Source organism: Numenius arquata, chromosome 13 (assembly GCF_964106895.1).
Source record: "Numenius arquata chromosome 13, bNumArq3.hap1.1, whole genome shotgun sequence".
Lineage (NCBI taxonomy): Eukaryota > Metazoa > Chordata > Aves > Charadriiformes > Scolopacidae > Numenius > Numenius arquata.
In genome coordinates, this window is record NC_133588.1 from 10815416 (window position 1) to 10840439 (window position 25024).

General features: G+C 57.0%; 3 protein-coding genes and 1 non-coding gene across 5 annotated transcripts in view; all 4 read right to left on the minus strand.

Annotated features, from left to right (window-relative positions):
* Nucleotides 1–1986: 1986 nt before the first annotated feature.
* On the minus strand, nt 1987–8532 carry CPNE7 (copine 7). The gene is made up of 15 exons (XM_074158077.1): nt 8308–8532; nt 5575–5757; nt 5428–5502; nt 5029–5103; nt 4834–4917; nt 4652–4741; nt 4339–4437; nt 3824–3910; nt 3662–3721; nt 3289–3422; nt 3145–3199; nt 2946–2997; nt 2715–2848; nt 2308–2544; nt 1987–2124 (listed from the first exon to the last, which is right to left on the minus strand). The coding sequence occupies exons 1-15, from the start codon at nt 8530–8532 to the stop codon at nt 1987–1989; spliced, it is 1728 nt and encodes a 575-aa protein (XP_074014178.1).
* Nucleotides 8533–11446: 2914 nt separating this feature from the next.
* Nucleotides 11447–16144, minus strand: RPL13 (ribosomal protein L13). 2 transcript variants are annotated; one of them, XM_074157977.1, is made up of 6 exons: nt 16119–16144; nt 15690–15805; nt 15093–15234; nt 13497–13670; nt 12622–12678; nt 11447–11630 (listed from the first exon to the last, which is right to left on the minus strand). In XM_074157977.1, the coding sequence occupies exons 2-6, from the start codon at nt 15791–15793 to the stop codon at nt 11472–11474; spliced, it is 636 nt and encodes a 211-aa protein (XP_074014078.1). In that variant the 5' UTR covers nt 15794–15805; nt 16119–16144; the 3' UTR covers nt 11447–11471. The 2 variants fall into 2 exon arrangements, with proteins under 2 accessions (XP_074014078.1, XP_074014079.1); XM_074157978.1 differs by lacking the exon at nt 16119–16144 and having other exon boundaries at nt 13497–13522; nt 15089–15234; nt 15690–15793.
* LOC141471609 (small nucleolar RNA MBII-202) lies at nt 15393–15471 on the minus strand. The gene has a single exon (XR_012463525.1). It is a non-coding gene; the product is annotated as a small nucleolar RNA MBII-202 (small nucleolar RNA).
* A 1360-nt stretch (nt 16145–17504) lies between the features above and the next one.
* SPG7 (SPG7 matrix AAA peptidase subunit, paraplegin) overlaps nt 17505–25024 on the minus strand; it is a 33090-nt gene continuing 25570 nt past the window's right edge. The window contains exons 13-17 of the mRNA XM_074157887.1: nt 23299–23414; nt 21946–22102; nt 21241–21404; nt 20035–20112; nt 17505–18245 (exon numbers count right to left, since the gene is read on the minus strand). Coding sequence (XP_074013988.1) covers nt 18036–18245; nt 20035–20112; nt 21241–21404; nt 21946–22102; nt 23299–23414 — 725 coding nt within the window. The 3' untranslated portion in view covers nt 17505–18035. The remainder of the gene's footprint in view (nt 18246–20034; nt 20113–21240; nt 21405–21945; nt 22103–23298; nt 23415–25024) is intronic.

Here is a 25024-nt window from a genome sequence, read left to right on the forward strand (position 1 = left end):
GGTTTCTATGGCGACGTCTATTATCCTGCTTTATGGGGAGATGAATCAGGAGCTATAAATACGCGGGTTGATTGGGGCTGTGCGGGCAGCGTGCTCTGCCTGCGTGCAGGGTGCCGGCAGCGGGCAGCACTGGCGGGGCATGGCAGCTCCTCGTGCCGGTGGGTGGGTGAGCAGCTCCCAGCTGGCACAGCTGAACAGACAGGGACAGGCTGGCACCCCTGTGCCGGCACCCACAGTGATAGCCGCATCCTGGCCCCAGAGTCCAGCTCGGTGGCACCCTCATGGCAGGCTCTTGGGTGGCCCTTCCCCATGACAGCCGCCCCAAGTCCCAGTTTCAGTCCTTGTGGTGGCCTTGGGTCACACCCCATCCTGGTAGACATCACCTCTCCAGGAGCATCTGCCAGCACCGGGATGGTGACACACAGCACATGGCGCAGGGTGAATGACACATGGCACAGGGCACGTGATGCGGTGTCACACGGCGCATGGCGCGGTGCCACACAGCACGTGGCAGGAGGCAGCTGGCACACAGCGAACAGCACCCGACTTCTGGCACAGCGAACGGCACATGGCACTTGGTGTGCTGCACATGGCAGAGCGGGGCACAGCGCCCGGTGTGTGGTACATGGCACATGGCACAGCATGGCACATGGCACAGCATGGCACATGGCATGTGGCACATTGCTCATGGCCCAGAACATGGCACATGGCATGCAGCACACGGCATGTGGCACATAGCACATGGCAATGCGCGTGGTGCATGACACACAGCACAGGGCACATGGGGTGGCACATGGTGTAACGTGGAGCACACACCATCAAGCACATGGCATGTGGTACTTGGCACACGGCACACAGCATGTGGCACACGCACATGGAACATGGAACACAGTGCATGACACGTGGCACACAGCACATGGCACATGGAACATGGCACACAGCATGCGGTACACGGCACACGGCAGAGTACATAGTACGTGGCACACGGTATGTGGCACATGGGGCACGGCACAGCACACTGTGCATGGCATGCAGCATACAACACACGGCGCAGCATGTGTCACGCAGAGCATGGCATGCCACCCAACAGTTCATGGCACAGCACATGGCAGGCGGCACGTGGCGTGTGGCACATGCAAGCGGCACGTGGCGTGCAGCACGTGGCACGTGGCAGGCAGCAGAGGCGATGTGCCGGGCAGGGGCCGGCGCCGCCTCCACTCCCGCTCCCGTGGCCTGGATCTCGGGGCTGTGGCACAGCAGGGACGGTGGCTGCTCTGGCACAACTTCAAAGCGGCGGCGGTTCACAAGTACGGCAGCTCCAAAGCGCCGGCGCTGCCCTGCCCGCTGCCAGTCACGAATCCCCCCAAATACAGGGGCAGCCAGAGCATCCAGCGGCAGTGCCAGCGCGGCAGCTGGGGCTGGGGGGGTTGCATTTGGCTCTTGCTGGCTCTGGCCACTGGCTGGGGCTGGGTGGCACGGTGAGGGGTGCAAGGGGGGGCCGGGCAGCACCCCAGGAGGTGCCTGTCCCTCTGCCCGCACCCCACTGAGCACCCGGCAGGGAGGTTTGGTGTCGGCGCCCCGAGAGCACACAGCATGGGCACAAGGCTGGTTGCTTTATTGGGGGGTCCTCCACACGCCAGGGTGTGGGGATGGGGTTCGTCATGCAGCCTCCAAACGATGTCACAGTGACAGACAAGCAGGGACCGAGGGCACCACGGGGACAGCAGGGATGGAGTGGAAACGGGCTGCGGGGCATGGACCACTGGGAGTGGGCAATGCCCACTGGGGACCCCCGGCTCCCCTGGCAGCACAGGGGTGCTGTCCTGCACTGGGGCACCGGGACTGTCCCCATGTCCCTGTCCAGGTGCCAGCGGGGGCACGCTGCCGACACCTGTGTCCCCCCTGCCTGGTGAGGAGGGGTCTGCAGCAGGGCTGGGACCCAGAGGGGACCTCATTCATCCCCACACCAGGGGAGCAGGGGAGCCCTCACTGGGGCGAGCTGAGGTTGGAGTCAGGGGTCTCGGGCTGGGGGCAGCGTGGAGGGAAGGCCTTGTAGCTGTAGTACTCCACCACCTGCTTGGGCACCTCCGCCAGCACGCACTTCGCCAGGGCTGTCGGTGACGCCTGTGGGATAGGGGACACCGGGGGACACCGGGGTGGATGGGTGAGTCAGGGCACGGTGACACCCGCCTGCCCTGGTGTGGAGAGCAGCAGCCACGGGGCACCAGCGTGCCTGGTCCTGCCATGGGGACAGGAGAGGACAGGAGGGATCAGGAGGGGACAGGGGACCACTGATGCCCCACTCACATTCTTGAATTCCCGGAAGGGGACAAACTGGACGATGTCACGGAGGACGGGCTCGCCCTTGGGGGAGCGCAGGATGCCGTCGTCCCCATCCAGGATCTGCATGTCGGTGAAGTCGGCGTTGCCCACCCCGACAATGATGATGGACATGGGCAGGTAGGAGGCACGGACGATGGCCTCCCGCGTGTCTGCCATATCTGTCACCACCCCATCCGTCAGGATCAGCAGGATGAAGTATTGCTGACAGGAGGAGGGATGCTCTTGGGGGGCTGTCTGGCCCCCACTGCTGGCCCCATGCGGGAAGAGCCAGACAAGGGCTTGGCTCCGGCATGGGAGCAGCCACAAGTGGCATGAGTGTGCTGGTTCTCAGCCCAGCCTGCAGCCCGCCGGCCAGGGCAGTGTGTACATACCGAAGCCTCCTTTGTCCTCTCCTCATCAGCCGCCACACGAGCCACCTTGGAGATGATGGGGGCCACATTGGTGGGGCCGTAGAGCTGGATTTTGGGCAGACAGCTCTGGTAGGACTCCACAACGCCCTGGATGCCTGTGGGGGATATGAGGGGTGAGGGGAGCAGCACCAAGCTCTGGCGCAGGGGGTGACATGGGACCAGTGTTCCCAGCCCCGACAGAGTTGGACTCACCCTCGCACTCATCATTGTCGGGGTTGAAGTTGATGGCAAAATCATGGGAGACCTGGAGGGCGAGAGGGGAGGGGGCAGCTGGTGCCCACCCACCTGCCATGGCCCCTGGCACCTGCTGAGCCCCATGGGAGCCACGGCCAAGGGGCCTGGAGGGATGAGAACATCCCTGGGGTCCCACAGGTCCCCTGCACCCCCTTACCTCATACTTGGGGGGGATCCTTGCACCAAAGCCCAAAGCTGAGAATTTCTTATCGCTGCAAGGGAAGAGGTGTGAGGAGCCCCAGCCCTGGCAGTGCCATCACTGGGGTGTCCTGGCCCTGAGGGACCTGCTGGAGCAACTGACCTGTCGTAGTCCTGGCAGATCTCGCCCACCGCCACCAGTGCCTTGAGGTACTCATTGGGCTGGTAGGGGTTGATGTAGTGCAGGGAGCAGCTGTTTCGGGGGTCCCCGTTGGAGGCTGTGAAGTCAATGGCCACCTGGCAGGAAGGGTGGTGGTGGTTGTGAGAGTCCCCCAGGATGAGCGGAGCCACCAGCATGTCCCCATTGGGGTTGGGTGGCTCTGCCGGCCCCACTCACCAGCATCATGGCACAGCCATGGCTCAGGGGAGCCAGGATGTGCTGCCCACGGACCCCCCGCACTGGGGACAGGTGAGTGGCCCAGCGCTGGACCCCCTGCCCAGCCCCTGGTGCTTCTGGGTGGTGGGACACTGCTCACCGTGAAGTGGATCTGGCAGCCGCCCATGATGTAGTCCAGGAAGGAGTAGACCCTGTGGATCTTCCAGAGGGACCCGTGTCAGCCGGTCCTGCCCCACACCACCCCATGGCAGCTGGGCACGGCACGGCTTGGCACGGCACACTTCAGCACGCAGGCGCTCACCTTCAGGTCCAGCAGCACCACGACCCCCGAGTTCTTGTAGTTCCGCTTCTTGATTTTGTACTTGGGGTTCATGCAGTCCCACTGCACCTGCGGCACGCAGCACCTGCGCTGCCTGTGGCCCCCCAGCCCTGGGGGCATGGCCCATGCACCGGCACCCCCCACCACGGCCGTGCAGCCCCACAGCCCCATAACCCCACAGCCCCGTAACCCTGCCTCCCTGCAGCCCCATAATGCTCCAGCCTCATGGCCCCACAACCCTGTAGCCCCATAACCCCACAGCCCCAGGGTACAGCCGCCTTCCCCACACCCAGCCAGCCCATGGGCTCCATCCAGCCTGGCCAGGGCCAATTGCCCCAGAGGAGCCCAGACCCACCATCCCTTCCCCAAAGAGGGGGACAGCGAGGGGAGAACATCCCCAAAACCAGAGGAGGAGCTGGAAGGTGCCTCCTGGAATGAGATCTGCTACCAGCACAGAGGGCTGACCCCACAGCCTGTCCCTGAATCCCCGTGCCCACCTTGTTCTCCCCCATTGCCTTCTGCATCTCCTCAAAGGTGGTGAAGAACTCTCCGATGAAGTCATGTTTGCCTCGTGAGTCGTAGTCCCACACCACGCACTGCAGTGGGGGATGGCTCAGCCCCAGCTGGGCAGCACCCAGGTGGGGGGACCGCACACCTGCGCCCCCCAAACTACACCCAGACCCAGCACCGTCCCCACCACCATCCCTGGTGGCTTGGGATCCCTGGCACACTGCCTGTGAGGGGCTGCAGGGAAGCCATGGGACATGTGCCACCAGGGCATGGATGGGGGTCCCCATCGCCCTTCCTCACCCTCAGCTTCCTCTTCTCCTCGCAGCTGCAGAGCGAGTTGAGGGACACCTTGAAGGGCTCCCAGATGGGGCTCAGGTTGTTCTTCACCACCTGTGGGGCGAGGGGCTCAGCGGGGCCGGTCAGCCCCTGGGGTGGCCATGGCCATGGGCCAGCTGAGGGACCGATCCTGCCTGGTGCCTCACCTCAGTGCGGTACACCAGCTGCTCACTGCGGTCGTCATCAATGCGGTAGATCTCCAGGAAGGGGTCCGACTTGCTGAAGAGGTCCTGGAGGAGGGAGGATGATGCAGAGCACCATCTGCCCTGCCCGCTTCTCTGCCCTGCCCACCCTGCCTGTACAGCCCTCCCTGGATCTCCTGCCCATGGGACCTAGCTCACTTTGTCATCCAGCTTCTTGGCCCGGAAGGCGAGCTCCACGTAGCCGTTGTTCCCCGAGATCTCCTCCGAGATGACCTGCAAGGAGAGGTGGCCATGGGGCACCCAGCACCCAGCATGGCTTTGTACCCCTGCCCTCCCTGGCACGGTGCGGAACCCTCAGGGTGGCCAGCAGATGTCAACAGGAACCTTAAGCCCTCCCCACCCCTGAGAGCCTGGGGGGCAGCTGGATGATAGGATAGAAGGAAGGTCATTGAGGACTCCCTGTGTATCCCAGCTCAATACCCCAGACTCCAGCTCAGTGCCACCCCACTGACCCAGCTCAGTGCCACCTGCGTGCCCCAGCCCAGTGCCACCCACACGCCCCAGCCCAGTGCTGCTCCCAGTGCCATGGCCACTCACCGTGATGGTGGATTTGCCTGCAAACTTCCCGTACTTGAGGAAGAGCGGCTTCGTCACCCGCTTCTGTGCCACGATCTGCAAAAGCCGAGGGGTTGGGGCAGGGAGGCTGCTGACAGGGATTCCCGGGATGGGGAGGCGCAGGCTCACCTGCCCCACAGTGCACTCCATGCCCCCCAGGAAGTCATCGTCGTGCGTGCCCACGCCAGCGTGCCCATGGCTGTCGTAGACCTCGAACCGCAGCTTCTGCACCTCCTCGAAGTAGTAGTCCACCGTGAAGATCTTGGCAAAGACTGGGTTGAGGTTGCTCTTGATGACCTCGCTGCGGTCCACCTGCATGGCAGGAGCTTGGCTGGGGGGGCAGTGGGGCCAGAGCCTGGCTTGGGGCCAGATCCAGGGCCAGCAGAGCTGCCCAGGACCTTGGGATGCCAGAGTTTGCCAGGAGTTGGGCATGGGGACACAGGAACACTGGGACGCAGGAACATGGGGATGGGGATGCAGGGATGGGGATATCAGGCAGCTGCTGGGAAGGACCAGCCCTGCACAAGCATTTACCTGCCTGTGCCGGTTCCCAGGCGAAAGGCATTTGGAGGCAGCCCTGGCGCTGGCTTGGGCAGGGAGATGTGCCCATGAGGGTATCAGCCCCAAATCCCAGGGCACAGTTCCCTCCAGAGCTCCAGGCAAACACTATGGTCAGTTCAAGGGGATGCTCTGGACCACAGTTTGCTGTGGCTCCACTCAAGCAGGAGCAATGGGCTGATGTCCAGGACAAGCCCCTGTGAGCCCACCCTGAGCCGGCCAAGGGCAAGAGCCACCAGCCACCATAGCCCTGGCAGGAAGATGGGTGCTCAACATCTCCTGGCCGCACTGGCAGCGGGTGCTGAGCAGCTTCCAGGAACCTCCCCCGCATCCCATCCCTGCCAGCATTGACTCAACGGGACGCATCCTGGCCAGGGCACCCTGCCAGCCCGCCAGCCCCTGCCCACCGCCCGCCCGGTCCGGCAGCATCTGGTCACCCCATGCAGCTCTGTGCCTCTTGCGTGGGCACCACCAGCTCCACCACAGGGCTCCGGGTCCCAGCCACCTCAGTCCCTCGGGTGCCAGCCCTGCCAGCATGTCCAGGGCTGTTTCAGCTCTTGAACCCAGAGGGCAGTGTCTGAGCCAGCTCCAGCCACTGTCCTGGCTCGAGGACATGTGCTGGTAGGGACAGGGAGGGGACAGCTCATGGAATCCCTTCGAAAGGTGGCCCAGGAGGGGCCCTCTTGCCTCTTGGATCTAGCCCTTGCACAGCACGGCATGGCATGGCACAACATGGCATGGCATGGCACCTCATGGTACACAGAGCGTGGCACAGTAGGGTGCAATGGCTCAACACGGCACAGCCTGGGGAGCTGCAGCCCACAGCTGGCACAGGGCCCCTCGCTGCCCGCCCTGGCTCCGGCTCTGGCACCAGCGAGCAGAGTCGATTACACGCAGAGGGATTTAGCACTAAATCTGCCAGCTGAGCAGCGGTGATTAGAGAGCACAGAGCTGCCGGCGCCAGCCCAGACCTAAGCCATAGGGGAGCGATGGGAAGGAGCCATGCCAGCCCCAGCACCAGCCTCAATGCAGATGCCAGCCCCAGCGCCAGCCCCAGTACCATCTCCAGTGCCCACACCAGCCCCAGCACCAGCCCCAATGCTGATGCCAGCCCCAGTGCCCGCACCAGTCCCAGCACCAGTGCCAGCACCAGCCCTGGTTTCAGCACTGGTGCCAGCCCTGGCGCCAGCCCTGGTGCCAGCCGTGGCTTGTATGGGCACGAGGACCCCACAGGGCAGTGCAGTGATGGGCACGTGGCCACAGTGCTGGCCCTGACCCCTCTCTGATCTGCCCCCCTGTGCATGGAGGGGTAGGTGATGCCACCCAGCTGTCCCAGCCTGGGCTACCTGTCCCAAGCAGGGTGAGCCCAAAAGCCCTGATTCACCCCAGGGCTGGCCAAGGTGTCCCTTGGCCCTGGCACGGGGCAGTAGACTCATGCTGGAGCCAAGCACCGTGGGCACCCTGTTTCCTGGCCCTTCCAGAGACCCAGAGCCCCTGGGGATTCACTCTGACCCGGGCATCTGCACTGTCCCCACGCACTGCCAGGTGTCCCACAGCACCCTGTCCAGCCCTGCCCCGTGAGCCTTGTGCTCTGCACCGTGCATTCACCCTGCGCTGTGAGCTCTGCACCCTGCGTGCAGCATCCTCTGCGTGCACCCTGCACCCCACTCTGCACCCTGCACCCCAACTCTGCACTGTCTTCTACACCCTGCACCCTGCTCTCCTGCACCCTGCACCCCACTCTGCACCTTGCACCCCACTCTGCACTGTCTTCTGCACTTTGCACCCTGCTCTCCACCCTCTCCTGCACCTTGCACCCTGCACCCCACTCTGCACCATCACTTGCACCCTGCACTGTGGTCTCCACCCTCTCCTGCACCTTGCACCCCGCTCTGCACCCTCTACCCTGCTCTGCACCCTGCTCTGCACCCCACTTTGTACCATCTCCCGCACCCTGCTCTGCACCTTCTACCTTGCTCTCCACCCTCTCGTGTACCTTGCACCCCACTCTGCACCCTCTACCCTGTTCTCCACCTTCTCCTGCACCTTTCACCCCACCCTACACTCTGTACCCCACTCTGCACCACCTCCCACTCCCTGCACTCCCCTCAGTGGCTCCTGCCCTGTCTCCAGCCCCGTGGGCACTGTAGCCAACCTAGGGCTGTCTCTACTCCTGTCCCCACCCCAGAGATGCAAACCCTGCACCCAGCACCCCACACCCAGCCCCGTCAGGTCCCCCATGACACCCTCCCCCAAGGCCTGCCCCACTGCGGTGGGTGATGGCGGTGCCCCGCATCCTCCTACCTCCATCCACTGGCCCTGGGACTGCATCAGCAGCAGGACGCAGGGGTCCGACTTGTTGAGCGTGTCGCGGTCCAGGAGGTGCTTACAGCTCACCCGCAGCTCCACCTTGGAGACAACGGCCAGCGGGGCCTGGGGTGATGGCTCGGTTGCATCGCCCATGGTGGCCGTGGCGCGGTGGGCGGCCGGGTGCTGCGGGGGGCAGGCAGCCCCGTGGGCAAATGGCATGCGGGGTGAGTGGGGTGGCGAGGGTGGCCACTGCCTTCGTTGCTGTCAGGGTGCTGGGCAAGCACCCGTCATGCCCGGGGCACGTTGCCCCGCGGTGCCAGGCGTGGGGACAGAGCCCAGGTGCAGGTCCCTGGTGGTAGCAGATGTTGGTGGGATGCTCCAGTGGGTGGAGGAGACCGTGGAGACCCCCTCCGAGGCGGGGTGGCCAGTTCCAGTCCCGGTGGTTCTGTAGGATCCTGCAAAACATCAAAGCGCAGTGGGGTGAGCAGGAGCTGGGTCACCCCTTACGACACTACTTGTGTACCCTGAAGTGCCAGCCAGCCCCACAGGCAACACTGCTCTCCTGGTCCACCCCCCAGGCCACCCAGGGCGTCCCGCAGGGCTATGCCCAGTTCTTCCCCAGTCCCACCTCAGGGGCAGGTTGCATCCGTGGGGAAGGGGCACCCGAGTGGGGCGGGGAGGCTGTGCAGGAGCTGGGGCTGTGCAGACAGCCCCCACCCTGGGGTGCCCCTCCTGGTGCCGGGGAGCAGAAACTCCCCTCTCGTCCCTGCAGGCAGCGCACCCCCTACCCGGGCAGGGCTGGCCGGTGAGGGCAGCGGGGACACTGGGTCCTCATCTGTGCCACCGGGTGATGCTAGCAGTGCCAGCCACATCCTGCTGCCCCGGGCAGGGCTGGTGACACCCCAGGGGAACAGGGGGGCTTCCCCCATGCTGGGGACAGGGGCCACCCTCCACCTGGATGCTGGTGACACTCAGCCAGACAATGCTGCAGTGATGGGTCACCAAGGGTCTCTGCCAGCCCCAGCCCAGGACTTGACCCCCCAGCCCCAGCCCCTGGGGGCTGCCTGGCTCTGGCAGGGGCAGGGGCAAGAGCAGAGCAGCTATCCTGCCCTCCTGCTGTGCCCTGGCCTGCCCAGCCCAGCCAAAGTTTGCTGGAGAAGTCATGCCGGCCCTCCCCAGCACATGGTTCTGGTGCCCCAGCTCTGGCGGGCACCGTCCCCCTCCCCGGGATGGCGAGCACCCCATGGCATCCCCCGGTGAAGGTGACACCGGCTCCCACCCTGCCCGGCCACCCCCCTCACCTGGGTGCCGGTGGCCTGGGCTCCACACACGGCGGGGCCGAGGGCTGGGGTCGGTGTGCCAACCAGAGCCGGTGTGCCAGCCGGAGCCGGTGTGCCAGCCGGAGCTGCCGCCGCTGCCACCTCCACACAACTGACTCAAGCTGCAGTTCGGGAGCGGAGCCCTAAGAGGGAGACGACAAGCTCCGTTAACTGCCTCGCTGCCGGCACCGGAGCAGAGCCCACCGGCGGGTACTGGGGCTCAGTGGGTTCCCCAGCGCTGCTGGCCATGCCAAGGCAGGTGCTCCCACTCCAAACGAGCCCCCCCATAGCACTGCCCTCGCTCCCAGCACCCCATGGCCCCTTACCCTCCCTAAGCCCTCCCCGTGGGGTGCCCGAGGCCCGTCCTGGTCCTGGTTCCCCACACAAGGATGAGGCGCCCCAGAACTGCTGGGTGCCCACCCTATGTGTCGGAGCACCCAGACCCATACACCCCCCCCACACGAAGCCCCAGGTACCCCGTTCCCCGGCCGGGGGCTGCCCCGGCACCCCCCACCCACGCACATCACCCCAGCGCTGCTGTCAGCCCGGCTTTATGAGAGATGATGTCATTAGCCCATATTTGGAGGGATTAAAATGCAGATAGGGCTAATGAGCACGAGGGCACTGCAGGGCCCTGGGTTTTGGGAGCTAATCCCCAGCCTGGGTGGCAGAAATAGGCCACCCTCCTTCCCCGCTCCTCCCGCAGCCCCCACGGCACGGCCCCGTGGGGCAGGAGGCAGCCGACCCACGGCGGGACGCAGGGAGCGAGCGCAAGCTTGGGCTGGGAGGGACGAGGCAGCAGCCTGGGGTGGCACCGGCAGCCCCACAACCGGGCAGCCCTTTCCCCTGCGTTTGAGGAACCTCAGGTTCATCCAGCCGCGCTTCACGGCATCCCATCCCCAAGTTTCTGTCACCCAACTGCTAATGAATACAAACGACCCAATTATCCCGGCACGGGCGATCCGCAGCGCAGCCGGGCTGCAGAACGGCCCCAGAACTGATGACCCAGCAAAGGGGCTCGGTTGAGCGCGCCCCAAGGGACAGACCCTGCCCGTGCTGCCCCGTGACCCATCAGCCCCACATCAGCCCCTTGCCCTGGGGTGGGCAGAGCCCAGGAGGCCCCCAGCAGCCACAAGGATGGTCCAGAGCCCCCAGATCCTTCTCCTCCCACGGGCAGAGCTGCAGCCCTGCTACGGAGTGGGTCACTGCCCCACAAGCACCGTGGGTCGCCAAGGTGAGGCTCATGGGGCAAGGGGTTGCCCACAGCACGCCAAGCGCCCACGGGTTGACACCCACCACGACAGCCCACCTTGCACAGCAGAGCCAGCTGCTCTAACTCACCGAGCCACAGGCAGAGGTGTAGGAATCATTAAATCTGAAGTAGCAGCAGAGGGGAGAGCTGGGTGGGAAGGAGACAAAGCCTGCCAGGGAGGGGGTATCCCAAAAAAAACCCCTCAACTGTCAGCTTCAGCAGCCCCCACCACAGTGAGAGGGGGTCGGGCTCCATCACAGGAGGGAGCCCAGGCTGCAATCCCTGGAGACAGAGCAGAAGCTTCCCTGCACAAGGCCGAGGTGTTCCTTTCACTAGCTTTCAGGGACGTTGGGGGGTCTCTAACCACAGCAAACAGAAGTTTCCCCACATCTGAACAGTGACTCCTCCCCCCCCGAGCGTGTCCCTCCATGCAGAGCGGCCACGATCCGCACCAGCAGCACATCGTCTGCCGGCTCCTGCGACACACCCCAGCAGGGCAGCCCAGTCAATTGCCCTAAAAAGACAGCACACTCAGATTTCTCCTTTTTTTTTTTTTTTTTTTAATTGACAGTTCTCGGGAGAACAGTTCATTTCTTCTTCTCCACATCCTGCTCTGCCGCTTCTTTGGCGCGTTTCGCACGAATCCCAAAGAGACGAGCGTTGGCCCGGGCCATGCGCAGGCTGGCGAAGGCCTTGAAGTTCTTCTCGTCTTCCGAGATAACACGGGCCTTCTCCCGTTTGAAAACCTGGTGGGAGAGAGCGCCAGACAGTCAAGGCTGCACATCAGAGGCTCCCAGAGAAGACCCTATTTTAAGGCTGAACGCAATTAATCTCGCTCCATTTTTACCACTAGCTCCGGGATGCCGTGAAGAATAAGAGCGTTTATGCCATCTACAGGCCCTGCCCTTATCGTCACTCCACCAGGCACCTCGTTTCAACCGGTTCCTCATTTGCCAGCGTGCGTCACCACGAGGCCAGGACATACCAGGGAAAAAAACAAGCGCAACATGAGCTCTGAGTCAGGTTTGTGGCGCGCTTTCGGAAGCAGCGAGGGTTTCGAGACAAAGGGTGACTAACGTGACCCGCCCGGGCCATCAGCACACAGCCCTCACCCTAACCGGCAAACCCAGGCACCCCAAACCTCACATGGGGACGAGTGCCCTCAAAGGACCAAGTGGACAAGCCACCCTGGGGCCTGGCTGGAGGACACAGCGCTGAGCACAAACACACACTGGAGATGCTTCACACCTTAAGCTGTGTCCTCATTGGAACTGTGCGATTTGGGAGGGGGGGTCACTGTGCTGGTCACCCCACCCAGTGGCCTTCTCTGGGGAGCAAAGGCAGCTGCATGTCTCCCACATGTCATTTCGGGCAGAAGCAGAACACATATGGTTATTCCCAAGCAACAGATCTTGACCTGATGCCCTGACACGGGTGACTGGAGCTCTCCTCTGGACCTAGAACAGCTCATCATGTAAGAACTTCCTCAAAGGGTAACAAATTCAGCGGAGCTGCAAGTAATTAGTTCTTTGCAGCGTGCTCTGCAACACTGAGGAACCAAACAGATTGTGGCTAAAGACAAGGATGAGCTTGACCTGTTCCTGGTTTTGTTTGATCCACGATGGGAAGTGTCTGGAGACAGCAACCCTGAGCTATAGAACAGCGAGAAGAGAATTCTCTCCATGGAGTTCAAGTCTCAGTTATGTCACCCAGAGAACGTGATTTCTTTACACTTACATTCTTGATGGGCATAACCGGTCCAGTCAGCTGAGTCGCCATCTTGAGTTCCTCAGCCTGCATAACAAGAGAACAAAAAACATTATTTAAAAAAAAATAAAAACAACCAGTATTTACAATTTCTCATGCTGGTACCTTGATTAAAAGCCACCCCGTACGCAGGTACCCAGCTTAAACACGCCGTTAACAATTCTGGCTGGAGAATTTAACACTGGCTGGTAACGAGCTCAGCGTTTCAGCCAGAGGAGTCTCTGACACAGACGTGCCGCATCGACAACCCCTGTTCTGCCCGGCGATCCATCAGCCCGGACATGCCCGGAGGAGCCGTGGCCGTTCGGGAGTTCTGCCAGTTGGAAAAATGTTGACATCCAACTGTGCCATTTTTAGTTTGATACCCAGCGTATTCCTCAGCAACTCCTTGTCCCCCTCACCCTTTCCACGCAGCTGTCTCACCACAGCGGCACACAAACTCCAGACTGGCTTTTCAGCCATTCCCACAATTTAGCTTCATAAACTCAAATTCAACTGGCTGGCCAACAATCAAAGCTCCAGCAAACAGACCATCATCTGAGCTGTACCCTTTCAGCAACCCCCAGGCCAAAACTTTGCCCCAAAGCCTTACTGCCACCCAGAAGATACCCATGGAAGGTGACTCTACCAGGCCCGGCCTTGCACTGGGCTCAGTCATCCCCTACGCACGTGCACGAGAGCCCCTGAAAGAAGGGCTGCTCCCCCCTGGGGGGGTTACGTCATGAGAAGTGTTGCAAAGCACTGCCTGACCGCACACCAGCACCGGGACGGACTGACAACCAAACCTCTGAAAACATTACCAGACACAGACCCCCGGGAGACGTTTCTACCAGCCAAGCACTTACAGAGCTGTCTCCCTTCTTGGGCATCGCTGGCTTCCTCGGGAAGAGGATGAGCTTGGAGCGGTATTCCTTCAGCCTCTGCACGTTGGCTTGCAGGGACTCGGTAGATTTGTTGCGTCGCCGGGGATCCACGGAGATTCCAATAGTCCGGGCAAACTTTTTGTTAATGCCAGCGAGCTGAGGAAAGAGCACAAGAGTGTCAGCATCCAGCAGCTCCCAATGTCACCGCTCTACTGCTGGGGGCCACACCGGTCACCAGCCAAGGGCTCCATCCAGCGCAGCCACCACAGGCTGCAGAGTCTGGAGAAAAGCTCAGCATCCAACCAAACAGCGCATCGGCAGCACCAGGGTCTGGCAAGAGGGACCAGCCACACCGCAAAGGGCGTCCTGGTGTCTGCATTTTAATGCTTAAAACACTCCACAGGCTTTGCAGTAATTTTTGCAGATGTATCTCCCCCGGAGAGCAAAGCACAACCCCTGAGTAATTATGAGTAGGACATTTAAACCCTGATACACATGAGACAGAAATTTATGAAGTCAGCAGGCGGTTCACTCTGGTTCACTGAATACGGGAAGCTCCATTAAAGCAGCATTTTTCGTAATCATCTTAAACAAGAAATAACCTCATTTTCTGTTTAAAGACAAACATCTGCGTACCATTTTGTATTATATCATTATCCAAAAATTAAAGAAAAATAAAGTAATGAAGCATTTGGCATCCAAAAGAACAATTTTACTGCTTCAATGCACTAATTTCACTGTTATAAATGTTTTAATTAGATACTAAACAACGCACAAGAGGCGGCTGTGGATGCTGGCTGCCAGCAAGCACTGACGTTTATTCCTGCCCACTGCGTGGAGACACATGGGCGGGGGTTTCTGCAGACCACCAGGATCCAGCTGTTAACAGCTGCTCAGCCCAGCACACCGGGGAAGGTCATAAGAAAACGGTTCCCTGAAGCAACAGAGGGCGCTGAACACTTCCCACCGACTTTAAGTGTGCCTAAACCAACTCATTGCTATTGCATGAGAAATAGCCATGGCTACTCTGCGAGAACAGACCCCTCTCCTGGCACAACATCCCCCTACTTCTATCAGGGATGAGTTGAGTGTGATTTGGTCTACAGCACGAACAGGTTCACATTAGCTAAAACTTTTAGGATTAGTAGAAACACATTTCACAAAGAAACAAAAGAATTTAATGAAGAAGCCATTGGCCGCCTTTTTTTCCCAAAAAAAAGAAGTTTAGAAAACTCGATTAAGTTTCTACCAGAATCTGATTTTAATGGAGTTTTGTCTAAATGAGTCTAAGCAGGCAAACAGATGTTTACTTTTCAAAGCAACCTTTCACTCTGAAACCTTTCACTCGTACAGTTCTGCATCCCCACCCACAGTTAAAAAGAAAGAGCAAGGCCAGCATTTTCTACGCTCCTGTAGAGCCAGCAGCACCAGACGTCTCCCCTGGCTCAGCCAGTGCCAGCAGATACCGACACCTCTACAAGTCACTTCCACATTGTCTACGTGCAGAACAGGAGAAAACAACCAAGCTCAGGCTCAGAGTCACTTTTATCGGGTTGAAGATCAGCTCTCCATACTTACTTTAAGCTCTTCTAGGCTGAAGCCTCTGCCAGCACGAACTTTTTTGTGGTATCTGATAGTTGGACACCTCACTATAGGCCGGATGGGCCCCGCCACGGGACGGGGAGCGATGCGGCGAGCCTTCACCTGGCGGGCCTTCCTCCTGGAAGGTCGAAGGAGACAGCGATGAGGGACACAGCATTTCTGCCAGATGCGCCACTGCTACGCTGCCAGGTGACCTGTCCTGCCAGGCAGCACCTGCTGCGTGGGGATCTCTCAGAAACAACCACCACGCTGGCCTGGCAGCTCAAACAGGCTTCTACAGAGCCGCAGTCATCAGATATAAAAGGGTTCAAGGGAATCATCAATGTCGTACAGCGATTCCGGAGAATTCTCATCACTTGACTGCAGCTGGAACGGCCTCACCCTGACCAGAGCCGCCCCCCCCTCAAACGAGCACCCTGCTGCAGCCCCAAGGCCTTTAACACGTAAGGTGAGAGACAGAGCTCAAAATAAAGACGCCATACTTCCTAAGCAACCGATACAAGACGAGAGGCAGCTTCCCCCCAGCTACACGAGGTACAGCCGGCGGCAGCAGGAGCGGCCGCGGGCACTCACCTGCGCATCTTGCGGGCGGGCTGGTTGAACCATGTGGCCACTCGTCGCTGCCAGTCCTTGTGGAAGTGGGGCTTCAGGATCATGCCATTGCGACTGGGCGCCATGGCTGCTGCGGCCTGCGGACACGGGGAGAGCTAAAGGCAGCCGCCAGGGTGCCGGGGTTGCAGGGCTTTCGCCGGTGAGCTGGACCGGGGCCCGTCCCCGGTCCCCGTGCCACCCAGGACACGCCATGACCGCTCCCGATTCCACCACCCCAGGCCCGTGCCCGGGCCGGGCCCCTGTCAGCGCCCCCTCCGGCCCCGGGCCCAGTCCGCAGCCCCCGCGCAGGGCTCCGAGCGGCCCCGGAGCCCAGCCCGGCCCGCAGCACAACCCCCGGCGGGCGGATGGCAGCGGATACAATCCCGCGGCCACGGCAGCGACCCAACTCACCTCCCGCCACGGAAAATGGCCGACCGGAAAAGGAAGCAGCCGCTCCGTGCACGCCGGAAGTGGGGCAGCGCCGGCCAATGGGCGGTGCCACCGGAACGGCCCAGTGAGGACGACGGTGCCGGAAGTGGCCGGCGGCAGCTTCACTGCACCCGTAGAAAAGATGGCGCCGGTTTAAAGGGCCGGCGCCCACCCAGCGGGCGCGGCGCCGGGAGGGACGCAAGCGGCGGACGCAGCTCGAGGTGGGCGGCAGCATCTCCTTTATGGCAGGAGCTGGGCCAGGGGACCACCACTCGCCTTGGCAGGGCCTGCACCCTGCGGTGGTGCGAGCCGCGGGCCGGGCCTGGTAGTGACGGTGTGCCACTAGATGGCATGGCCACGCCGCTGCACCCGGGAAGCCAGCGAGGGCCCCACGCTGTCCCGCAAGTGTGCCAGCAGAGCACTGCTTGGTCTTTCAGGTCAGACAATCCTCATGGAATAACTCGAGACAATAATCCTTCCTAATGGATTAGCCCAGACAGGGCACACTGGGCACCAACCATCGCTCTAATGGTCACCCTGACGAACGGCTGACAACCACATTATCACAGCCTGCTTGAGAACAGCCACGGGGATGGAGCCAGAGGGACTGCCAGCTCCGTACCGAGGTCCCCAAGGGACACACTGGGGAGCTCCCAAGAGCCCCTCGCCGGCTCCGAGCCCAGTCTCGAGTCTCCCAGCCTGCAGCCACTCTCTCTGCCAGGCTGGCATCTAACGTCAGGCTGGGTTCCTGCATACAGGTTGTCCTCCATCTCTGCCTGTGAGACGCTTGCTGTAGAAGCTGAATAAAAGTTATGGGCCAGGGAGAAGAAAGCCCTTGTCCCGGCCAACGCCATAGCTGTAATAAAGCTTTGCACCCACCACCACACACACCCACCACCACCACCCACACCCAGTGGATGTGGTAACACACACACGCTGAGGGGGAACCTCATTGCCCTCTACAACTACCTGAAAGGAGGTTGTAGAGAGGTGGGTGTTGGCCTCTTCTCCCAAGGGAATAATGACAGGACCAGAGGAAATGGTCTGAAGCTGGGGCAGGGGAGGATTAGATTAGATATCAGGAAGAATTACTTTACTGAGAGAGTGGTCAGGCACTGGAACAGCCTGCCCAGGGAGGTGGTGGAGTCACCATCCCTGGAGATATTTAAGAAACATATAGACATGGCACTTCAGGGCATGCTCTAGTGCCCAAGATTGTTGGTTTGTGTCTGTTTGTGGGTTTTGGGTTTTTTTGTTATTGTTGGGGGTTTTTTTGTTTTTGTTTTTGTTTGTTTTTTGTGGTTGGACTCGATCTCAAAGGTCCCTTCCAACCATGAAGATTCTGTGATCCGTGTCTCAACACATTCTACAAATGGAGCAGACACGATGGACAGTTTATTCTAGAGAAGTCCATTTTTCGGTTTCTATTTTACATTCAGCAGCGGGGATGATCGAAGGTTACAGCGGAGTCGCACAAGAACAGAGCCCTCAGCCAGCGCAGAGTCTTGCAGGGGTTTCACCACCCTGAAGGTAACTTCCCCGCATTCCCGCTGTGTCACATGCCACAGCCAGAGGTGGCTCACAGGGACTGCACAGGACCCTCTGCCCTTAAGAACACGTACACTGCTCCTGCCGACAGGAAATCTTCCCAGCAGATTAGACTTACCCAGCTCCTAATCACTACCACCCTGCTGAGAATCAATTTCAAAATCCTAAGGAGTTCTCCTTCCTGCAGGGAAAAGCTCCTTAAAAGAGCCAACGTAGCCAACCCTTAATTTTTGGGTAACAGCAGCACAGAAATTCCCTGCTCAGTATCTTTGATTCTGGAGCTGAGAAGGGAAGAGGTCTGTGTCCAAAAGAAGCCTCTAGAGTCCTCCCATTCCACATCAGGAGCAGGCTTCATACTGGTCTCAGGCGTGGTTCTTCCTCCTCCTCCTGGTTTGGTGGCTGCTGGGGCATTTCTTCATCCCTTGTGTCTTGCTTGTCTCTCTCCGCTTGAAGCCAGCTCTGAGGAGCTATCATTTTCTTTGGCCCATGGGGCGGAGGCCCAATCAAAGCTTCAATGTCATCGTAATTTATCACTTCTTTCTCCAGGAGGGCATTAGAGAGCTAGAAAAAGTAAATAAAGCACAATGAGGCACAGGGGATTGGAAACAGCCTCTGTGAACTGATCTGAACTCTCCCTGCCAGCTCGACTCTGTTCCCAACATCTGGCCCCAGCACGTGCCGCAGCCCAGGAGGAGCAGACCCCTGGCTACCACACCACAGACGGGGGGAACCCAAAGCCTGCTGGAGCCAGGACAAAGTTCTCCAGGCTGCCGGCACCTTTCACAAGAGCATTTTTGGCCAGGAATACATAGTATGACTAGAGGCAATAAAGCAAGATCTAGGGAATGATTCGGCAAGTCAGAATTCCAGAAACTATTAATAAAGTGCCCTCCCTGCCACTGTCCCTGCACCTGTGGTCCTGCCTCTGTCTTAAGATGTCACAGTAGTGGCAAATGAGACCAGAGCCAGACCCCTCCCCTGTACACACAGCGATAACAAAGAGCTGCCTGTTCCTGCAGGAATGGACTGAAGGTCATCAGAAGTTCCTCTCCAGAGAGGCTGAATTCCCTGTCCCCTCCACCAGCAGAAGGGCCGCACTTGAGCAGCAGGTGGCTGTCAAACACAGAACGGCTCAGTCCTGCTGACAAGATGGGACACACTGGCCTGGCAACTGAAACACTTACTCTGGATACTTTGGCTAAACTTAAAAGTTTTCCTGTGATGAGCCTCTAGCAAACATCTGACTGCTGTTAAATGAAAGCATCAGGACAGAGGAGGCCTGCAGAGAGGAGACCTCCTGACAACACTCACCTTCAGAGCACTTCCAGGGCACTGTCCTGGGGACAGGGCTGTCATCTGGCTAACAGCAGGAGGTCCAAGCAAGCAAGCTCTGGCTACCTTACTACGCACAGGAGGCCTGCAGTTGTGTAGCTGAAGGGGTTGTTGTTTGTTTAAAAGAACACTTAAGGAAAAGGATTATTTTATTTGCAAAACATGCCACATTAAGTTGACTCCTGGACACTTTGGATGTTACGGACTGGACTTCTGAAGAGAAGATCAAGTAGATACAGAGGGTGCTGCAAACCAAGCGTGGCTCATCCCAGAGTGATGGGTACAGAGCTCCTGGCAGAGGTGGGGACGTGCCAGGGTGACTGGCCAGGGGACTGTCAGGACACAAAGGGGAAAAGGCAAAGCTCTACCCCTCCAACAAAGACTCCTTGGTCTATCAGGTATCAGGGAGCTGGCAGGTGAAAACTGCCTGGAGTCACCAGAAACCATGAACCATAGAATCACAGAATGGTTTGGGTTGGAAGGGACCTTAAAAATTATCTTGTTCCAAGCTCCAGCACTAGTCAGAAAAGGTGACAGGTTCCATATTCTTCTGTCAAAGCCAGAAACTGTCCACTCAATTCCTGTACGTCTAAAGGACCTGCAAGGATGAGCTGCTCCTGCCTTTGTAGGCATCACAAAAACAGTCACTGCCTACTTTCCAGGAAATCACACTGCCAAGAGGTTAGCAGAGAAGCGCAGGTGAGGGAGACAAATTCTAGCTTTGATCATGTCCACAGAGCACTCCTACTCCTCTACCCTGCAAATACCAGCTGGTGTCCGGAGGCAAACTACTCACTGCTGAAAAAGGCACACATTCCTCCCTGTGCCCGCTCCTAATTTGGGGATACACAGTGAACAGTCACTTGTTCACAACACGAGTCCCAGCTCTCCCACTACAAGACTTTCTACGACCACAGAGACACTGCAATGGCCGAGCTACAGAGCACAGAAAGTAGCAAGACAGAAAATACCAGTTAAAACAAACCAAAACAAAAGCCCACACACAACTCCAACTTACTGTTTGCAGCTTGTCCCGGTTCTCCAGTAAGAGTTTTTCTGTGCGCCTGTAAGCCTGAGCCACCAGAACTTTTGCTTCCTAGAAGACAGTAACAAGGAGAGAGATTTGGAGCACAGGTGGCAACAAACACGACATGTAGATAAACAAGGAGAGCACCGAGGGATGGAATCTCCAAACTGAGCCAGGCAGAAAGCAGTTCCCATCAACTGAAAATACAGACAAACCATTTGAAAAAAAGCCAAAGGAGCACTCATGATAAGGAACAGTAAACTCCTGCACAAGCCCATCTCTTCAGCAGAGTCCCAGCTGATGGGAAATGCAGTCTAAGTAAGGAGGCTGTACAGCAGTGAAAGATGCAGCTCAGCACAAATCCCAGGGAAGCACAACCATAGTGCTTCTGAACCAGAGCTTTTTCGCTTCCAGGTATTTGACTTCTCAACCAAGGCAATATGTGGGTTTTTTTGGTTGTGGTTTTTTTGTTTGTTTTTGTTTGTTTGTTTTGTTTTACCAATGAAGCCCAATTTCCTGTCAAAACAGGCTAACATCTTTCAGTCAGTCTGAACCATCGTTTCAGTTAGATAGCCTCTCTGATCTAGGACGTGGAGACATTTAAGTTGTGCAACTGAGACTTTAAGACACAGGTTTCTTGTAATTTATGATCTGTAATCATCTTGTAATTTAAGCATTAGATATACACAGGACTCCTGAGGGCCTGGGGAGACTTCATGCAACAGAATCTTTCCCCAGCCGGGTATGTGACCACAGTTCCACAACAACCCCCCCAGTCTTCCCACATTATTCCTTCTTCCCCCTTCAAAGCATTTCTGCCTCTCTCCAAACATCACGTTTGCACCTCCTGTGCCAGAACCTCACCAGGGTCTTGCCCACACTGGAACCAGGACTGCAGCTTTCACAGTCAGCTTTATGCATTGCAGCGCATTTCACAGCCGCTCACTGCAGCTTCAGGCAGCGCAGTGCTACTGGGCTGAACTCACAGCTACATGGGATTCTGTCTGTTCTTAATGCCTCACTGCATTTATAATTAATACACTGTAATAGAACAGGTAAGTGCCAGTTGTTGTAATTTACTACTTAGTGGCTAACAGAAAAATGCAAATTGTTTGGGTGCAAGTTACCTGGCTTTTTTCACTGAACTGCGGAAAGTAAAGAACAAAAATGGGAATGTGTAACCAAGGGTGGCCTTACATGGTCCATCATTTGCTGAAGTCCCTGGCTGAAAGGGCGCCGACCAATTCCAGCTCCACTCTCCAGGTCTGGGAAGGAGAGCTGCCCAATGCTGGGCACCATCCCGTACTGCTTCACCATGGAGTAGGCTATCTTGGTCACCTTCTTCAGGTCGTCCTGTGCTCCTGGGCAGGAGAGAGAGATGCAATGCTTGCCAGCTTTGAGAAGAGATAATTACATCCTGCACAAACACGCATTCCACTAGTCAACGGACCAGAGGACCCACAGCAGGAGAACACTCCACCTGCTGATAGACCTTTCTACACATACTGTAGGACTCGCTCACAACTAGTGAGCAAACTACTAGTAGGTAGCTCACATGGAGTGCTTACCTGCCACTGCCCCATATTATCCCATTTGGATATAACTAGTTGGAAACATAGCACAGAAAGTTCTAGGCCCTCCCACGTGCCAAGAGTCTCACCGGATAACTGCATCTGTGGCCTTAGGCTTTGGGACAAGTTTAAGACAACACAGTGGCAACCAACAGCGAGACCTCCATGGTCACAAATGCAAGCCCAAGATCAAAGCACAGAATTTGACGTTTCTTCTTCCCAGCATGGGAAACCGTCTCTTGCTCAGATCACCCTTGGACAGAGCACGTCGAGAAGTTCAGGCTCTCTTAGCACAATCTCCACCTGCCTGTGCCAGGGTCTGGCTCCTCACCTGTAGTGACCTTGTTAAAGGTGATGGCCTCAGACACTCTCCCCCCCAGTGCCATACACATCCTCTCCAGCAGCTGTTCCTTGGTGAAAAGGTACTGCTCTCTCGGAAGGATCTGAGCGAACCCAAGAGCTGCGTTTGTTCGAGGGGCTATGGAAACCTGCAACACAGAGCAGCTCCCTCAGTCAGACAGCAAAGGAGCTCCCAGCTACAGCCGCAGAGGGAGACCAGGAAGAGGCCTGCATTCCCAGCGAAATTTGACAAAAGCTATCGGGCAGGCTGACATACACAGACACAGCCAAGGACCTCAGTATGTCACCATCCCTGTACTGAAGGCTCTGCCTTCCCAGCTACAAACATACGCTTTCTGCCACCTTCTGCTCATGAAATGAAAAAGAATCTGTCCTTAACAGCAAGCCAGTGAAATCCTGAGATTTAGAAGTTGCTTTGGAGTGTATAAGCCAAACAGAGTTCACTTTACTGTGTTCTAGGATCACTGAGACTACCTGGAGAAAGATAAGTTGTCTTCAGAAAAATAAGAGCTATTTCCCCCACCCATTAAATGAGAGTAATTAACAACAGTTCAGCTTATACAATAGGTTATTCAGAGTGAATTTGCTGCTGGTAGTGAGCCAAGGAGCTGTCGCCCTTGTTATTTCCACTCCCCACCTCCTCCCAGAGTCAAGGCTTTTGAGGGGAAATGTGCATGGGAGAGAACACACCCCGGGGTGCCAGAGAGTCCTTTCCCTGCAGAGAAGGGCTTCAGGCAGACAAACTCCCAAGCGTGCCAATCTGAAACACATATCTCTCTCCATCAGTATCAGAGCAGTTCCTGCCATGGTAGCTTTGCTACATGCTGGCAAGCCACAGCTGGGAAAGAGATCATACATGCACGCATGCATGCACACATAGAACAGTGCTTTGCACCTGGAGAAAGTGCATGAACTGAGCAGCAGCATCAGGAGACTCAGTTGCTCCAAAGAGCTTTACAGTTGGCCTTTTATCTCAAGGCTTCTGCTATAGCTGGTTAATCAGCTTTGCACCATCACTATCATCAATGGAGCCTAATAATGCATATTTTAGGGACATGGTTTAGTGGTCCATTGGCAGTGTTAGGTTAATGGTTGGACTTGATCTTAAAGGTCCTTTCCAACCTAAATGATTCTATGATTCTGTATTTGCCATTTATTTTGCTGCAGTGTTCACACCTCCAAGCCCACAGAGGCCAGGGCAACGCAGCAGCATTCAACACAAGTATTACAAAACAATCAATGGGTCTTGGACAGGGGAATCCCAAAGGACTCTCTTCCCACCCGGTGACGGACTTCATTAGGCAGCAGCTGGTCATGGAGTTACCTTCATCACTGCCTCAGTGTGCTCCAGCAGCCACCCAACCAACGCGTGACCCGACTCATGGAACGCCACAACCTTCCTCTCTTCTGGGGACAAGATCTTATTTCTTTTGGCAGTGCCTGTAGGAACACAGACAAGGATTCGATAAGATAACCAGCAATAGGTGTAACCAGCAGGGCATAATGTGCAGCTAAGTGCACAAGCTAGCACAGTCTGTGGCTGAACAGCCAGCAAGCTTCATATTGCACTCCGCCTAGGGAGAGGCAGTAAAAAGCCCTTCAATTACATGCTGTGGGAGAAGTGCTCTCTGTCCCTGCAGTAGAAAGCAATCCATGCTTGAATTGCTTGAAAACACTGGCAGAAGCTTCCCCCCCCCCCCCCTCCTTACAACAGACTTAATCATTAGACAAATAATTTAATATTTGATTATATCACAGCTCTATAATGCAAAGCTCCATTCTGTTCCCAGCTCTGCCAAAGGCACGTTACACTATATCTCTGCCCAGGGACAGATCTGCAACAAGTCAATCTACCACTTGGAAAAAAAAAAAACAAACCCAAAACACAACAAAACCCAAAACAGAGACTAGCTATAGTATCATACTGATTTTGCTCTACAGTCTTTCAGTCCCTTAGGCAGAACATGAGAGAAGCAGGATGTTGCATTATATATGAGAGGTCCCTGTTGAGATTCTTGTGCATTAGGAGTGCTCAAATCAGCAAAATACCAAGAGTGTATATATATATATTAAAAAAAAAACCAACACTCTTTCTCCAGACCCTGGAAATGTCTCTGATTACACATGGCATGCTCCATATGAGCTTGTTCCCAGGCTCTTGAGAACTAGCAAATTAAGCCATAACTCACACTTAATACTTCCTCCAAAAAGGTGATTTTTGAAAGTGTCTATTTTCCAACCCAGTAGTCCGTAACGCAGAATAAGTCCAATTAGGATTTAAAAAAAAAAGTGCTGAATGGAAGTAAAACTTCGAGCACATAGAAAATATGTTAACTACAGAACACACTGCATATCAAGCACTCATTATAGCTCTGCATGTTGAATGCAAAAAGGTACCAGTACTTTAAAGCCGATGTCTCTACACAGTGCCAGGAGCAGTAGGGGGTAGAGCAGGCAAAGTCAAGAGCCGAATTACACCAAGCTTGCTTGATGTCTTAGAAAACAACATTCTATTAACATTAATTTTTAAACAAAGTCAAGAGCTTTATTAAACAAGGAAACAGCAAAATTAGCGTGGCAGATCTTGTAAAATTACTGCTCAGGGACCCTGGAAACCACTGTGCCCCGCAAGGCACGATGGTGATGGAATAGCGGATTAATTGCAGCAGCCTTGATTTTCATCAGTCAGTCCCTCACCCTGCCTTCAGCAGCGCATGTGTGCATGTGCCTGTATGTCTCTCTGTAGAAAGATGTATATATGTACACTATATATACACACACACGCGCGCACTCAAAAGATTCTGGAAGTATTCCTCTGTCAGCCCACCAAGGAGGGAGGGACAGTACTCTTCACAACAGCACAGAGTTATTTCTTTTCCTACATAAAGTAATCTCCAGGCAGGAAAGTTCTCTGAAGGCCTGTACTTATCACATTTATGAGACAAACACCCAAGAAACAACTCTAGTGCGTTTCTGCTGGCCTTACACAGCATACCCAAACCCCATCAAGAAAATAGGCTCCACTACATCTTCTAAAGACAACCCCTAAA